This window comes from Schistocerca nitens, chromosome 12 (assembly GCF_023898315.1).
Source record: "Schistocerca nitens isolate TAMUIC-IGC-003100 chromosome 12, iqSchNite1.1, whole genome shotgun sequence".
In the NCBI taxonomy this organism is placed as follows: domain Eukaryota; kingdom Metazoa; phylum Arthropoda; class Insecta; order Orthoptera; family Acrididae; genus Schistocerca; species Schistocerca nitens.
Window position 1 is genome coordinate 36,313,637 of NC_064625.1, and position 17,954 is coordinate 36,331,590.

The 17,954-nt window shown below is 43.3% G+C and overlaps 1 protein-coding gene across 1 annotated transcript in view; it reads left to right on the forward strand.

The window, feature by feature from the left end:
- The first annotated feature begins 4,633 nt into the window (after nt 1-4,633).
- LOC126214885 (synaptic vesicle glycoprotein 2A-like) overlaps nt 4,634-17,954 on the forward strand; it is a 120,302-nt gene continuing 106,981 nt past the window's right edge. The window contains exon 1 of the mRNA XM_049941530.1: nt 4,634-4,728. Coding sequence (XP_049797487.1) covers nt 4,722-4,728 — 7 coding nt within the window. The 5' untranslated portion in view covers nt 4,634-4,721. The remainder of the gene's footprint in view (nt 4,729-17,954) is intronic.

A 17,954-nucleotide genomic window follows, 5' to 3' on the forward strand; every position in this document is an offset into this window, starting at 1 on the left:
CTATAAAAGTCAACATATCTTCCCTACTTTATAGTTATTGAAAATGAAAATTACTTTTGTTATGAATACTGATGTTACAGTTCGCAAAGATTGTTCAACATCAAAATTTTGCAGTGGATTTTTGTTAAAACACCAATAATTACCACGGCTAGCACAAGAACATGAGACTATTGTCGGAGAAAAATACGTTTTTACTATAAGGTTTGCCAGACCAGAACTAAGCACAGCATTACTAAAAGGTATTTCGCGGCTCTTTTCGTATATGCGTTATTACGCAAATAATAATCACAATAATAAAACAAAGCAAAATAATAGAAAAGAGTTTTTTACGAAAAGCGAAACTGTCGCGAAACTGGCGCCCCACGTTGGGCGCCAGTTTCGCGACAGTTTCACTTTCGTAATACTCTTTTTCTATTATTTTTGCTTTATTATTGCTCGCGTAGTAACGCATATACGAAAAGAGCCGCGAAATACTTTTTAGTAATGCTGTGCCATCAATTTCTTTATAATCATTAATTTTCAACAAAACAGAATATATTGGGTTCTTATTGTTCTGTATCTGGCTTTTTATTAAAGGAACATTTTTCGTTACTGTAACTCACTATAAAAGTCAACATATCTTCCCTACTTTATCGTTATTGAAAATGGAAATTACTTTGTTATGAATACTGATGTTACAGTTCACGAAGATTGTTCACATCTAAATTTTGCAGTGGATTTTTGTTAAGAGCAAAACACCAATAATTACCACGACTAGCACAAGAACATGAGACTATTGTCGGAGAAAAATACGTTTTCACTATAAGGTTTGCCAGACGAGAACTAAGCACAGCAAAATTCCTATTATGTTACGAAGGTAAATTATTCCTTTTGTACTGTTAGCAATATATTATCAGCAGCCCGCGTCAACCTGCAAAACACATCATAAAATCTGCTGCTCTGCTCTGCAAGTCCGGAAGCTGAAAGAGATGATTTTATTTCACTATTACCTTCCCGCTTCTTTGTGGTATGATCGATTTCTTTTAATGCATTTTGAATGCGCCGCGGCAGCGGCTCGTTCGTTCGTAGCGCAGCTCTGCACCACGGATAATATTTAAATAACTGAAAATGTCTCAAAAGGATGGGATAATATTCCAAGCAACCTACTACAAATAATAATGTAAGGTTTCATTAAATAACTCTATTCAAAACATTCAAATATGTTAACTAATACACACCTTTTACATTGAGTACGTAATGGCGTACATCTATCGACCATGACAAAAGAAGACTACGTTAGCATTTACTGCAACGTCACAGGCTATCTTACTCGTACAACTCCAAGAAGAAGACAGAGAAATTAATGTTCGTTCTGCATTATTTATACTAGTGGTATATTCTTATCTTTGTATGATATTTATCGTCTGTGCGGTTTCAGTACTCGCCGACACAGATATTATCTAAAATAAATAATAATAAAAAAATACATAATTCCATACAATAACAGAATATGATGCACAATGTTCTCTCTTTACTATAAAATATGTCTTTTGCTAAGGGACGTTACAACTTCCAGCAAAGAGAGCAATACAGAGTCTGTAAAAAAAATCTGAAGCTCTTACGGATCTGTGCAAAATGTAAAACAACAAAGAATTCCTTCAGTTCGTACCCCAGAAGTAACTGCAAACATTTTCCGAAGAATTATTCAGATCCCAAGATGAACTGCCCAAGAGGTGCACGTAAGTAGGAGGAGTTGGCAGTGGATACTGGAAAGTCTTAATTTGAGGCCATTTCATGTGACAGTTGTGCAGCCATTACGGGAGGATGCCTGTCAGAAACGTGTGGGGTACCGCACGTGGCTTTTGAATAACATCAGCGATGGTTTGTTACACCCTTTCCTCATCATATCGTAAGTAATGAAGCATCTTTCCGGTCACTTGAATTCACAGGACACGAGTTGCTGCGCAACGAGGACCCCTAACATTGTGTGTCTGGGACCACTCCACGAAGAAACAATTGGCGTTTCGTGCGGTGCAACAGGAAAGCGCACCTCTAGACCGATATTTTTTGACATCACACTCAACCCGGTTGCATGTATGGAAGTTTTTGATACATTTTGTGGTCAACTGACTGAATATGAAAGACGATACTGCTTCTTCCAGCAAGACGGAGCAACTGCTACGCGTCTAAGGTGCCCCAGGAACAAGTTCAAGATGTTTTCACTGAGGAACGAACTGTCAGCAAACATATATGACCACCAGGTTCACCGGATCTAACAACATGTGATAAAACGAATGGGCACGCAATGCAGGAACTCAAAGACAACATCAGCCGAGATGTTGCCGCCATCGGTGTCTGAACTCTGCGCCCGGTGTATCTGAAATGCTTGGACGTGCACAGCTACAGGGCGACAACTGTTGAACTATAACTTCTGAACGGATTGTTAGGCGTGATGGGAATTAGCATGCGGATACATGATTTAGCGACGAGGCCCACTTTCATTTGGATGGGTTCGTCAATAAGCAAAATTGGGGCGCATTTGGGGGACTGAGGATTCGCATTTATTGTTAGAGAAGTCTCTTCACCCTCAACGGGTGACTTCGCAGTGCGCAGAGTTCACACACAGAATAATCGGTGCGATGTTCCATGAAGGCACAGTGACTACCAAACATTACCTGTAAGTTTTGGAAGATGATTTCATCCCCATTACCGCTGGTAACCCTGATTTCGACGTGATTCGTGCAAGAGGGAGCTCGACCCCATCGAAGCAGGAGAGTGTTGGCCGTCCTGGAGGAGCACTCTGGCCCGCACCCTGGCTCTGGGGTACCCAGAGGCCACTTGGCATGGGCCGCGCTTGGCTGCCATATTCTCCGGTTCTGAACACATGCAACTCCTTTTCGTGGGCTATATTAACGATAAAGTGTACAGAAATAAACCCAAAGCACTGCTGAGCTGAATACAGCCATTCCGAAGTTCATCGACACCATCAGTGTTCCGACACTTCAGCGGGTCATGGAGAATTTCGCGATTCGTCTGCGCCACATCATTACCAATGAGGGCAGGCATATCGAACATGTCATAACATAAATCTGAATATCTCTAGTGATTTTTACATGTTGAATAAAGTGTGTCCATGCCATAGTTTGTAACTAATCCACGGTTTTTTTCTTTTTTTTTTTGTATACACTGAAGCGCCAAAGAAACTGGTATGGCCACTCTTTTTCAAATACAGTGATATGTAAAAAGGCAGAATACGGCACCGCGGCCGGCAAGGCTTATATAGACAACAAGTGTTTGGCAAAGTTGTTAGATAGTTTACTGCTGCTAAAAAGGCAGGTTATAAAGATTTAAGGGAATTTGAACGTGGTGTTACAGTCGGCGCAGGGAGCGATGGGACACAGCATCTCCGAGTTAGCAATGAAGTGGTGATTTCCCCGTACCACCATGTCAGCCGAGTGTACCGCCAATATCAGGAATCCGGTAAATCATCAACTCTCCGACATCGCTGCAAGAACGGGACCGACCCGCAGATTGCTGTAGATTTCAGTGCTGGGCCATCAACGAGTGTCAGCGTGAGAGCCATTCATAGAAACATGGACTTTCGGAGCCGAAAGCCCAGTACTGTACCCTGGATGACTGCACAACACAAAGCTTTACACCTCGCCTGGGCCCGTCAACACCAACACTGGACTGTTGATGACTGGAAACGTGGTGCCTGGTCGAATGAGCCTCGTTTCAAATTGTATTGAGCGGATGCACGTGTATCGCTATGGAGACAACCTCATGAATCCACGAACCCTGCTTGTTGGCAGGGGATTGACCAAGCTGGTGGATGGGATATGTGGAGTTGGACTGATATGGGACACCTCATATGTCTACATACGACTCTTCTGTCTGAACACCTGCAGCCATTCATGACGATTGTGTATTCCGAAGGACTTGGGCAATTCTAGCAGGGCAGTGCGACACTCCACAGGTCCAGAGTTGCTACAGAGTGGCTCCAGGAACAGTCTTCTGAGTTTAAATACTTCCGCTGCCCACCAATCTCCCCAGACATGAACATTGTTGAGCATATCTGGGGTGCCTTGCAACGTACTGTTCAGAAGAGACCTCCACCCCCTTACGGATTCATGGACAGCCCTGAAGGATTCATGGTGTCAGTACCCTCCAGCACTACTTCAGACATTAGTCGACTCCATGCCACGATGTGTTCCGACACTTCTGGGTGCTCACGGTGTCCCTACAAGATATTAATCAGGTCTACCAGTGTCTTTGGCTCTTCAGTGTAGTTCAGTAATAGTCACCCTGTATGTGTTTGATGTTGCTGTGGGTCAGTTCCAGCGTCTTCTATAAATGTATTTTTCATTGAATTTTTCAATGTAAATAAGTGGTTAAGTTCATTTCCGCTCTTTGTTTCTGTAATTTCACAGCATTTCCTTTTTACTTAGATGGGCTACTTTTATCGGCACACCTGACAATATGTCTTTGGATACTGTGGATGATTCACATTTTGATGCTTTCCATTTGTGAGGTTGTTTTTTCTCGTGTGACGCTCGCCGCCTGTTGCATCGGCAGACGAGGAGCGCGGGGAGACTGGCGCCGGGGTGTACAAGATACGGTCTGACGACGACGCCGACCTGGGATCAGGGAAGGACTGGCAGCGGCTGTCCAACGGGGCGCAACATGGCGGCGCAGTGGGGCCAGCCGAGGGCACTGCCACACCTTTCGAAGAGGCCGTCGCCATGACAGGTGGGTGCAGTGCCAGGCGTCACACACTGCGGGACCAGACTACATTCACCGTAAGAATACACTTGATGTAGACAAACACAAACGCCATGACTGGTCAGAAGCCATAGCACACGTACACTAAAGTGCGCGTCATTTACGATGGCGGCCGAGTTTAGGTTCGTTCTGCGCATCTGACGTCACAAAACACAGTCAGCCAATGAACAGAGAACGACGTTGCCCGAGCTCGACTGCAGTGCAGAGCACAGACGAGTGTCTTCAGTTTTAGAAACGTTCAGTCATAAATAAATTGAACAAAAACAATGTCTTGATAGCAGACTTTCTTTTATAGAAAGTTTGGAAAAAGCATTCCTTATGCCAGTTGCTTCATATTCTATTAATTAAACCAAACAAGCAATAAGCCTCCTAATTCAGGCGATAGCAAGGAAAGGTGTTTGCATCATTCTCACTAACCGCTTTTTTGCTATAAAGAACAGCAGTAATTGTTTATTTCCTATTGTACTTCAATGAAACGTGAGTAATTCACAGTCATAACAACAGTGTTTGTCGGTATTTTGCACCACATCTTAAAGTCCTCCGGGTAGACAATTGAATGACGAGTTGCGTTAGCGTAATGGTTAGTGTTTGGCTGCTAAGCGAAAGGTACTGAGTTCAAACCATTATTAAAAATCATTTCATATCATTTCTTTATTTAAAAACAATATCGAAGTGTCTTACTTCATGAATTTTATTCGTTTGAATGTAATTTTTTGAAATTTCTAGTGGCAACTAAAATCGACCAAACGGAAAGTATACGCTATGGACTTTTACCCCTGCAAACTCTTCCAAATTTCGTGCAATGCACAATAACTGCGTTGAACATCGAAACAAAATTAAGTCACATAAGGGGGGAAGGTATCAGTCAAGAAGATGTGTAAAAATCAAATTTTTGGGCCAAATAGTTTTTGTGAAATCGAATGATAAAGTGTGTCAAAGCAGTCGAAACACCATGTGGCTGCACAGGCGAGCAGTGCAGTGATGACAAAATGCGGGGAGCACGTCTCTGAAACAGCGAAAGCGTTAATGCGGCCGTGGTGGCTTTACTTCATAAACTGCGCGCTCCCCCCTAAACGTAAGTTTGCGAACTGTACTGTACTACGGCGGTGCTTCTCTTGGCGCGTGGAAGTGGCAACGCAGCAATCTCCCGCGTCTGAGCGGGCATGCGCGAACCGGCAAGATAAAAGAATTGAACTATAGTGCTGTTACACTCTTGCAAGTAGGTCCTACTTACAGAGATAGGCAAAATAATGTGAACATTCTTAGTAATGGAATGGTTGTGTCTGACGGGCAACAACGCGGATAAGGCACATGTCGCGCTGGACTGTGCTTGTTCAGTACGGGTTAGGAATCAGTGCAGATCGTTTACGAGTAGTGCACACTCCGCATCTGCGTCCACAACTCGAGGTCTAGTGCCTAGCGTTGCTATCTCTTGATTCACGGGGTCCCGGGTTCGATTCCCGAGCAGGTTGGGGATTTTGTCTGCCCGACGACTGGGCGTTTGTGTTGTCGTCATCATTTCATCATCATCATTCGTGACAGTGACTAGATTGGACTGTGCAGAAATTGGACAGTGTAAAATTTTGGACTTTGTATGGGTGCTGATAACCGCGCAGTTGAGGGCTCCTCAAACCAAACATTATCATCATCATCACCATCATCATTCGTACCTGCATTCAAAGGCCGAGGACGACGTGCAATGATAGATGTAACAGAGTTTCAAAGAGGGCAGATTGTGGGTGCCCTATTAGCTGGAGCATCAGTAACCAAGACAGCCAACTTATTGAAAGTTTCAAGAGCAACTGTTGCAGTAGTCATCACAGCTTGGACAAAACATGGAAAGATATCATCGTGTAAACGTAATACTGGGTGGAATTGACTTGTCTCAAAACAACACAAGACTACGGTTGCTAAAGTGACTGCAGAGTTCAATAGCCATCATCGAGACCCCATATCTATCGACAGCGTCCGCCTAGAACTCCATAATGCGAATATTTGTGGACGAGCTGCTATAACGAAACTATCAGTGGCGACAACCAATGCAAAGAAGCGTAAAACGTGGTATCAGGAGCATAAATCCTGGACGGCTGATCAGTAGAAACACGTCATATGGTCCGTCGAGTCAACGTTTTCGTTATTTCGTAACATCGGGCCGGGTTTACGTCTGGAGAACGCCAAAAGAAGCCTTCAATCCTGACTGCTCGAATCCAACAGCTAAGCATGGAGGTGGAAGTGTGATGGTGCGAGCAGCCATACCATGGTATTCCACTGGTCCTGCCATTACTCTCAAAGGACGTGCTACAGCCAACGATTACTTGAACATTTTAGGTGATCAAGTGCACCTCATACTTCAAACGTTGTTCCCCAATAATGATGCCATATTTCAGGACGATAATGCACCCATTCACACAGCCAGGACGGTACAATCGTGGTATGAGGAGCGTGCAACTGAACTGCAGGATCTTCCTTGGCCAGCACAGTCCCCAGACTTGAACATTATCGAACCGTTGTGAGCGGTATTGAAGCGGAGACTCCGGAGCAGATTTCCGCCTCCCTCGTCACTACAGGGGTTAGAAGAGGTTCTGATCAAAGAGTGGCACAACATTCCACTAGAAACTATACAGTCATTATATACTATACATTATATACTATACAGTCATTATATACTAGCATTCTAAGAAGAATCGTAGCTGTATTAAGGGCAAATGAGGGTCCAACCTCTTATTAATAAACCATCCCCAAGTAAGTACAGGTGTTCACATTATTTTGCCTATATTCTGTATATCAGATGGCAGTTATAAGAGTCGAGGGGCATGAAAGGGAAGCAGTGGTTGGGAAAGGAGTGAGACAGGGTTGTAGTCTCTCCCCGATGTTATTTAATCTGTATATTGAGCAAGCAGTAAAGGAAACAAAAGAAAAATTCGGAGTAGGTATTAAAAGCAAAACGAGGATAATGGAATGTAGTCAAATTAAATCGGGTGATGCTGAGGGGATTAGATTAGGAAATGAGACACTTAAAGTAGTAAAGGAGTTTTGCTATTTAGGGAGTAAAATAACTGATGATGGTCGAAGTAGAGAGGGTATAAAATGTAGACTGGCAATGGCAAGGAAATCGTTTCTGAAGAAGAGAAATTTGTTAACATCGAGTATAGATTTAAGTGTCAGGAAGTCGTTTCTGAAAGTATTTGTATGGAGTGTAGCCATGTATGGAAATGAAACATGGACGATAAATAGTTTAGACATGAAGAGAATAGAAGCTTTCGAAATGTGGTGCTACAGAAGAATGTTGAAGATTAGGTGGGTAGACCACGTAACTAATGAGGAGGTATTGAATAGGATTGGAGAGAAGAGAAGTTTGTGACACAACTTGACTAGAAGAAGGGATCGGTTTATAGGACATGTTTTGAGGCATCAAGGGATCACAAATTTAGCATTGGAGGGCAGCGTGGAGGGTAAAAATCGTAGAGGGAGACCAAGAGATCAATACACTAAGCAGATTCAGAAGGATGTAGGTTGCAGTAGGTACTGGGAGATGAAGAAGCTTGCACAGGATAGAGTAGCATGGAGAGCTGCATCAAACCAGTCTCAGGACTGAAGACCACAACAACAACAACATATTCTGTATGTATTGGATACCTTATTACTAAGTTACATTAAATGAAACTAAGATATTCTAATACATTCACAGCCATCAATGGTTTTCTTAGTCACTCTTTAACTTGTAGTTTTTGTTTCAAAAATCGTGCACAGTCACACTGTTGTGCTCCGATTTTCGCGCTGTTAAAACGCAGTCTGAAAATGGCTGAGGCTGTTTCCTGCTCCGTAGTGAAACATGAGTGTCGAACGCGGTTAAAAAGTGGCGAGAAATAGGTTGTACTTAACGTTTTTCATAAATTTACAGGAAAAATCGGCATTGCAGGATTCCGAGGCACTATATTTGATACAGTTGAGGTACAAAGCAAAGAAGGGAAAGCAGAAAGGTGGAAGGACTATATAGAGGGTCTATACAAGGGCGATGTACTTGAGGTCAATATTATGGAAATGGAAGAGGATGTAGATGAAGGTGAAATGGGAGATACGATACTACGTGAAGAGTTTGACAGAGTATTGAAAGACCTGAGTCGAAACAATGCCCCGGAAGTAGACAACATTCCATTAGAACTATTGACGGCCTTGGGAGAGCCAGCCCTGACAAAACTCTACCATCTTGTGATCAAGATGTATGAGACAGGCGAAATACCCTCAGACTTCAAGAAGAATATAATAATTCCAATCCCAAACAAAGCAGGTGTTGACAGATACGAACTATCAGTTTAATAAGCCACAGCTGCAAAATACTAACGCGAATTCTTTACAGACGAATGGAAAAACTGGTGGAATCCGACCTCGGGGAAGATCAGTTTGGATTGAGTAGAAATGTTGGAACACGTGAGGCAATATTGACCTTACGACTTATCGTAGAAGAAAGATTAAGAAAAGACAAACCTACGTTTCTAGCATTTGTAGACTTAGGGAAAGCTTTTGACAATGTTGACTGGAATATTCTCTTTCAAATTCTAAAGGTGGCAGGGGTAAAATACAGGGAGCGAAAGGCTATTTACAATTTGTACAGAAACCAGATGGCAGTTATAAGAGTCGAGGGGCATGAAAGGGAAGCAGTGGTTGGGAAGGGAGTGAGACAGGGTTGTAGCCTCTCCCCGATGTTATTCAATCTGTATATTGAGCAAGCAATAAAGGAAACAAAAGAAAAATTCGGAGTAGAAAGAAAGAATGTGTGTGAAATCTTATGGGACTTAACTGCTAAGGTCATCAGTCCCTAAGCTTACACACTACTTAACCTAAATTATTCGAAGGACAAACACACACACCCATGCCCGAGGGAGGACTCGAACCTCCGCCGGGATCAGCCGCACAGCCTATGACTGCAGCGCCTAAGACCGCTCGGCTAATCCCGCGCGGCAATTCGGAGTAGGTATTAAAATCCATGGAGAAGAAATAAAAACTTTGAGGTTCGCCGATGACATTGTAGTTTTGTCAGAGACAGCAAAGCACTTGGAAGAGCAGTTGAACGGAATGGACAGTGTCTTGAAAGGACAAAAGCAAAACGAGGATAATGGAATGAAGTCGAATTAAGTCGGGTGATGCTGAGGGAATTAGGTTAGGAAATGAGACACTTAAAGTGGTAAAGGAGTTTTGCTAGTTGGGGAGCAAAATAACTGATGATGGTCGAAGTAGAGAGGATATAAAATTTAGACCGGCAAGGAAAGCGTTTCTGAAGAAGAGAAATTTGTTAACATCGAGTATAGACTTAAGTGTCAGGAAGTCGTTTCTGAAAGTATTTGTATGGAGTGTAGCCATGTATGGAAGTGAAACATGGACCATAAATATTTTAGACAAGAATAGAAGCTTTCGAAATGTGGTGCTACAGAAGAATGCTGAAGATTAGATGGGTAGATCAAATAACTAATGAGGAGGTATTGAATAGAATTGGGGAGAAGAGGAGTTTGTGGCACAAGTTGACACGAAGAAGGGACCGGTTGGTAAGACATGTTCTGAGGCATCAGGGGATCGCAAATTTAACATTAGAGGGCAGCGTGGAGGGTAAAAATCGTAGAGGGAGACCAAGAGATGAATAGACTAAGAAGATTCTAAAGGATGCAGGTTGCAGTAAGTACCGGGAGATGAAGAAGCTTGCACAGGATAGAGTAGCATGGAGAGTTGCATTAAACCAGTCTCAGGACTGAAGACCAGAACAACAACAGAGGTACAAATAGTCAATGGATATAAAACGGAATCGGTATCGTAGTGGGGTGTTAATCTGGTGAAGTTCATGTATCGCTGCTTAAAATGTCTCCTTGGTTATCTTTCGTTTTTCGTTCAATTTGAAATACCACAATCACGTAACTGTAAATTTCATCATCGTGTTTTTATAAATAATGTACTATTCTTGTTTCTAATTACATACTGCACGCGAAAGTCCTGTTTTCATTTCAAATATAAATTCTTAAATTTCGATATTTTATGAAAGATTGTTAATAAAAAAGGCCTGCTTAAATTAAGAAAACATAATTTTATTTTTAGGACAAAAGTAAAAACTGAATATTCTTTATCTGGACTATGACAATTTTATACTGCAGATGTAGTCTCACACGAACCACAGTGGTAAGTGTCGTAAAAACATTAAGAACAATTATTTTCACAGCATCGAGCACACCTTATAAATGCTGCATTTTTACTTTTGCTACTGTATCATTACAATATGCTCCCAACAGAACTGATCTGGAGCGAAGTTAAGGGATTTATCGTGAGAAATATCTGACCGTTACGCTACCAGACGTACTAACGCAAGCAGGTTTTTTACACGTCAATGTCGAAAGCTGGCGGTATATAGAACGTCTCATCATAAAAGAAGAAGGGAAAATGCGGCGCCTTCGTGCTTTCGTGGATTCTGTTGTTGAGACTCGTTATCAACGTAGCAGGTTACAGTTCCCGAAATGAAATGTATTCTTCCGATTTGGGTAAGGAAGAAGCTAATGGATCATCAGACGACTGATGTAATTAATACCTTCAGTGGCGTCGGTATTCAAAAGTACGATGAAATCGTTGCAGTATGCTATTGTATGACACATAGCTCGCTCGGAAATTTACCCTGTGTTTAAGTCAGCAATTTTCATCGCTCTTGTTTGTAATTAGAATACTATGTTAGGAGAGAACGAGAGCATTTTATGCTTCCCGTCTGGTCACCTACGAAGCATGCGGTAGTGCTGGAATTTTATCGAATGTTATTTCATTCTCTTTAAAAGTTAAATGGCGTTCGAAGCTATATTGTTTCTCTGCTCGTCTCTTTTTACATCTGAACTGCAACAGCTCACATAATTACAGGTTAGTAGGACCATCTGGCTGCCAGTTCAAAATGGTTCAAATGGCTCTGAGCGCTATGGGACTTAACTGCTGAGGTCCCCTAGAACTTAGAACTACTTAAACCTAACTAACCTAAGGACATCACACACATCCATGCCCGAGGCAGGATTCGAACCTGCGACCGTAACGGTCGCGCGGTTCCGGACTGAAGCGCCTAGAACAGCTCGGCCACTACGGCCGGCTGGCTGCCAGTGCTGTGCAAATTAAATTCGCCGGTAAAGCTGTTGTCCCGCATTATCGCTCAGTCTATGAGCGTGTAACACAGCATAAAACGGGTGCTTATGGTCGTACGTGAATGTACTGGACACAGCTCGGCTTCCGTTCCACGTGAAGAGAAACCCAATGAGATTCAAGCCACACACGGAAGGCTACATGATGTAATGGTTACGTAGGGTTGATTCTTATGATGAACACAGTATAGCTGTGAGTCACGCTGGAACAGGCGTGTGTACGTGTGCACACGGGACCAAAAAAAAGTTGGTTATCCCAAGAGGCATCATGCTAAATACCGTGTATGACCACCAATAACATGTATAACGGCCTTAATATGGCGAGGAAGAGGGTCCACGAGTTTCTAGAGATGCAGCACATCTAGGTGAAGATAATCATCCACTGTTGGATCCTGTAGGGCTACCAAATGTGAGAAAGTTGTTTGGCGGTTTCACTTTCTGTTCCAAATAATCAGGTACATTTTCTATGATATTAATAGAGGAAAGTGCCCAAAATGCTTCACTCCCACTTTTGGTTTTAAGAAAATAGAAAATAATAAAAAATTTAAAAGCAGGCAATATTTACATGCCCAGGTAACTGTGTGCATTTAACCGCCACTTACTGCGCTGGCCTTGGATAGAATTTGCTCAGTCCGTTACTGTCCAGGATCGCTGTGCCAGCCTACCTGAAAGTGATTTTTAGGCAGTTTCTCACATCCTACTATGTGAATACCTGGCTGGTACCCAAGCCCCACCTCAGTTACATGATTTGCAGACCCTTAGAAAACCTTCAAATCAAATGGCTCCAAGCACTACGAGACAGAACATCTGAGGTAATCAGTCCCCTAGACTTAGAACTACCCAAACCTAACCTAAGGACATCACACCAATCCATGCCCGAGGCAGGATTCGAACCTGCGACCGTAGCAGCAGCACGGTTCCGGACTGAAGCGTCTAGTACCGCTCGGCCACGGCGGCTGGCACAAACCTTCGCTCAGTTCCAAATACACTGACGGAAAAAGCGCAACACTAAGAAAGAGTTGTTCGACATAAACAACAATTGATAGGTGTGTTTCTACATGTAACAGATTATATCTGTTCAAAGTTCGATCCAACTGCGCCACTAACAGGATGCGTATGTAGCGGTCGTAAACGCAACATACCTTAGAGATTGCACTTGGCGAGCTGTTAGACAAAGATACCTTTAAGGCGACAATTACTCCATTATCAGCACATCAATAGCTTTGAACGACGTCCTGTACCAGGGCTATGAGAGCTGGATGTTCCTTCTGCGTTACTGCACAGAGACTAGGCAGGAAGGTAACATTGTACGTGATTGCTGACTGCAGTGGCCACGAAAAAGTACGGTTGCAAGAAGACCAGCTTCCGAGAGGGGAGAAAGTCGTGCTCGGCGTATGGCGGTGGCGCATCGTACTGCATCTGCAGCAGCAGTTGGCACCACAGTGACGTAGCGAACTGTCACAAATTGGTTACTTCAAGGCCAGCTCCGACACAGACGCCATGCAGAGCGCGTTCCACTGACCCCAAAACATCGCCATTTGAGGCTTCAGTAGTGTCAAACGAGAGCTGGGTGGAGGTCTGTTGTGTTTTCTGATGGAATCTGGTACTGCCTCGGTGCCAGTGATGGCCGTGTGTTGGTTAAGGGGCTCCGGAACGCCCTATACTTGCAATGTTAAAATAACGCTTATAAATTACATCTTTCCTCACAAAGTATTTGAGGTAGGAAGTTGAACGTTATACAGATTATTTATTGGAATATGGGCTACAACTTAACACAGGGATTTTACAAAATTTTAGTTCAGTTATTACAGATGATTTTTTTTTCAATTGTAATGAAAATTCACAACATTTTTTGCAATTTTTTATTTATATATTCAAAAATATACAGTTTTTTGGAAAAAGGCTGTGTTAAATTATGCAGAAGGTACTGTGTAACATTTACTGAAAGTTTGAAACTAATATGTTTGGAAGATCCTTAGAAAACATGTAATTAGTATGAGAAAATAAAAGTTTTGGGAATCGAGCGACAAAGATTGGATTAACTTTTTAGTGCATTCCAGGTCCATAGGATGGATTATCTTCATCCTCTGCAAACTCCTCCTCCAGCTTCCTCTTGTTCCTCCTCCTGTTTACTCTTGCTTGTATTTCTAGACTCTTTACAGCCCTGTCTGCAGCCCGAAGGCGTTCCTTGTCTAAAGCAAGCATCGCTCGTACCATGTTAGAACCTTTCTTCATTCCCATATTTCTAAATACCTTGCACCTTACAATGTTGCCATCATTGAAAGTCGCAACAGCATCATACACACCAAAGTGAAGTGTTTCTATTCCAACAAATACAGTCTTGGGGATTCTCGACCATATAACACTATTTACACTATCATTGGGGTTTTGAGTTTTTCCGTGAATACACTTTTTCAACAGTTCAGGTGCTGCTAAGTCTCTGAAAATAGGTTTCATCACCTCCATTATTGCATGAGGCAGACTATGCTTATGAGTGTACACTTCACCAGTTAGCAATCCTTTGTTATATTTGCACCAACTGTCTTCTTCTTTGGGACACAAGCTATGTTGGGGATTTTCATCGTCTTTATTGTTTACAGTAATAACACATACCTTTGGCTTTCCAACATTTCTCCTTTTCTTAAAAGCCTTCAGAGGATTTCTAATAACTTTACTTTTACTCATTATTATACTTCAACAAAACAGAGACTCAAGAAACAGAATTAATTACGAATATTTTCGAGATAACGATAGAGTAAATAAACATGAAACAATCGACAATCACACCAGTGATATATATTGAACCATCACAGGTTAGCCACAACACATACTTTATCTCACATCACTAAAATGTACCCGATGAACACGGACGTTAATAATAACACCATTTGACAGCAGTTTAACAGCGCCACAGTGGGTCACGCCCATGTAGAACACATTTCAAAAAAAAATTATAAATAGTTGTAGTCTTCGGAATTGAATAAATTATATATCTATTAAAAGGTAATAGTTTGCAGATTCAGAAAACGCAAAAAAGTAAAAATTGAACTTTTCATGATTTTGAGCCTTTCCGGAGCCCCTTAAAAGGAGGTCAGTTGAGGGCCTGCAACCAACCAACCTGCCTGCATGCATGCTAGAGACACAGTACCTACACCTGAAATACTCAGGGGTGTTACTTCGTATGACAGCAGCAGCTTTCTAGTGGTTATCCCACGCTCCCAGACTGCAAATCTGTACGTCGTTCTCCTGATTCTTCATATTGTGCTGCCATTTATGAACAGTATTCCAGTGAGTGTTTTCCAAGGGGATAACGCTCTCCCACATACCGATGTTGTAGCCCAACGTGCTCTACCGAGCGCCGACGTGTTGCCTCGGCCAGCTCGATCACCAGATCTGTCTCCAATAAAGCATGTGTGACGTCATCGGACGACAACACCAGCATTAACTGTCCCTGTACTGACCGATCAAGTCCGATAGGCATGGAACTCCATCCCACAAACTGACATCCAGCACAGTGCGTGCAGGTTTGCATGCTTGCATTCAGCATTCTAGCGGTTACGCCGACTATTAATGTACCAGCATTTCACATTTGGAATAGTTTATCTCGCACTTACATTAACCTGCATACATGTCCAAAGGAGCAGGCACTGCAGTAACTACAGCCGTTAAGAAGCACGTTAACAGACAACCATCAGCTGTAGAATGTAACGATGACAATGAAAATTCGTGCAGGGCCGGGGCTCGAAACCGGATTCCCCGCTTATCGCGAGCGGTCGCCTCACCATTTGGCTATCCGTGCATGATTCACGGCCAGACCCGATCTTCCATACGTCGTCAATCACGTGCTCTTTGGGCGTGCATGCATGTCCGAAGGAACATTGCTTCGTAATTCGTAATAACACAGGCACTGTAATATCGTATTTACCCGCCGATACCGGGCAAGCAATTTTCAGGTAAAATATCTCGCCTGTACGGGAATATCCATGATGGATGTACGAGTACAGGTCGTAGACGCATAGTCGACGGCAAAGGGAACTTTGGGTCTGGCCGTGAATCGTGCACGGATAGCCAAATGGTGCTGGCAACGTAGCTCAGCGTGTTCGGTCTGAGGTTAGCTGCCCTCTGTAATAAAAAAACTGAATCAGTGGAACGACTATGAACTGGAACAAGCGTCAGGCGACATCCTCCATAAACAAATCCTATAACGAACAAAATATACTATTGACCATTAAAATTGCTACACCAAGAAGAAATGCAGATGATAAACGGCTATTCATTGGACAACTATATTATACTAGAACTGACATGTGATTACATTTTCACGCAATTTGGGTGCATAGATCCTGAGAAATCGGTAAACAGAACAACCACTTCTCGCCGTAATAACGGCCTTGATACGCCTGGGCATTGAGTCAAACAGAGCTTGGATGGCGTGTACAGCTGCAGCTGCCCATGCAGCTTCAACACGATACCACAGTTCTTCAGGAGTAGTTACTGGTGTATTGTGACGAGCCAGTTGCTCGGCCACCATTGACCAGACGTTTTCAACTGGTGAGAGATATGGAGAATGTGCTGGCCAGAAAGGCCCGTACAGGACCTGCAACATGTGGTCGTGCATTATCCTGCTGAAATGTAGGGTTTCGCAGGGATCGAATGAAGGGTAGAGCCACCAGTCGTAACAGATCTGAAATGTAACGTCCACTGTTCAAAGTGCCGTCTATGCGAACAAGAGGTGACCGAGACGTGTAACCAATGGCACCCCATACCATCACGCTGGGTGATACGCCAGTATGGCGACGACGAATACACGCTTCCAATGTGCGTTCACCGCGATGTCGCCAAACACGGATGCGACCTTTACGATGCTGTAAACAGAACCTGGATTCATGCGAAAAAATGACGTTTTGCCATTCGTGCACTCAGGTTTGTCGTTGAGTACACCATCGCAGGCGCTCCTGTCTGTGATTCAGCGTCAAGGGTAACCGCAGCCATGGTCTTCGAGCTGATAGTCCATGCTGCTGCAAACGTTGTCGAACTGTTCGTGCAGATGGTTGTTGTCTTGCAAACGTCCCCATGTGTTGACTCACGGATCGAGACGTAGCTGCACGATCCGTTACAGCCACGCGGATAAGATGCCTGTCATCTCGACTTCTACTGATATGAGGCCGTTGGGATCCAGCACGGCGTTCCGTATTACCCTCCTGAACGCACCGATTCCATATTCTGTTAACAGTCATTGGATCTCGACCAACGCGAGCGTCAATGTCGCGATACGATAAACCACAATCGCGACAGGCTACAATCCGACCTTTATCAAAGTCGGAAACCTGATGGTACGCATTTCTCCTCCTTACACGAGGCATCACAGCAACGTTTCACCAGGCAACGCCGATCCACTGCTATTCGTGTATGAGTAATTTGTTGGAAACTTTCCTCATGACAGCAAATTGTAGGTGTCGCCACCGGCGCCAACCTTTGTGTGAATGCTCTGAAAAGCTAATCATTTGCATATCACAGCATCTTCTTCCTGTCGATTAAATTTCGCGTCTGTAGCTCATCTTCGTGGTGTAGCAATTTTAATGGCCAGTAGTGTAAGATAACAAAAAAAAGAAGGTAAGGTTACCGCTCGCGATTAGCGGGAAATCCGGGTTCAAGACCTGTCCTGCACAAATTTTCACTGTTGTTTTTCCATTCTACAGCCGGCCGAAGTGGCCTTGGGGTTAAAGGCGCTGCAGTCTGGAACCGCAAGACCGCTACGGTCGCAGGTTCGAATCCTGCCTCGGGCATGGATGTTTGTGACGTCCTTAGGTTAGTTAGGTTTAACTAGTTCTAAGTTCTAGGGGACTAATGACCTCAGCAGTTTATTCCCATAGTGCTCAGAGCCATTTGAACCATTTCCATTCTACACCTAATGGTTGTCGATATTCGCAATTGCAAATATATTTAATGTATTTCGTGACAACTGTAGTTGCCGCAGTGGCTGTTCCTTTGTAGATCAAGCATGTCTAAACGAACTTTGCATCGTTATTCAGAATAACACAG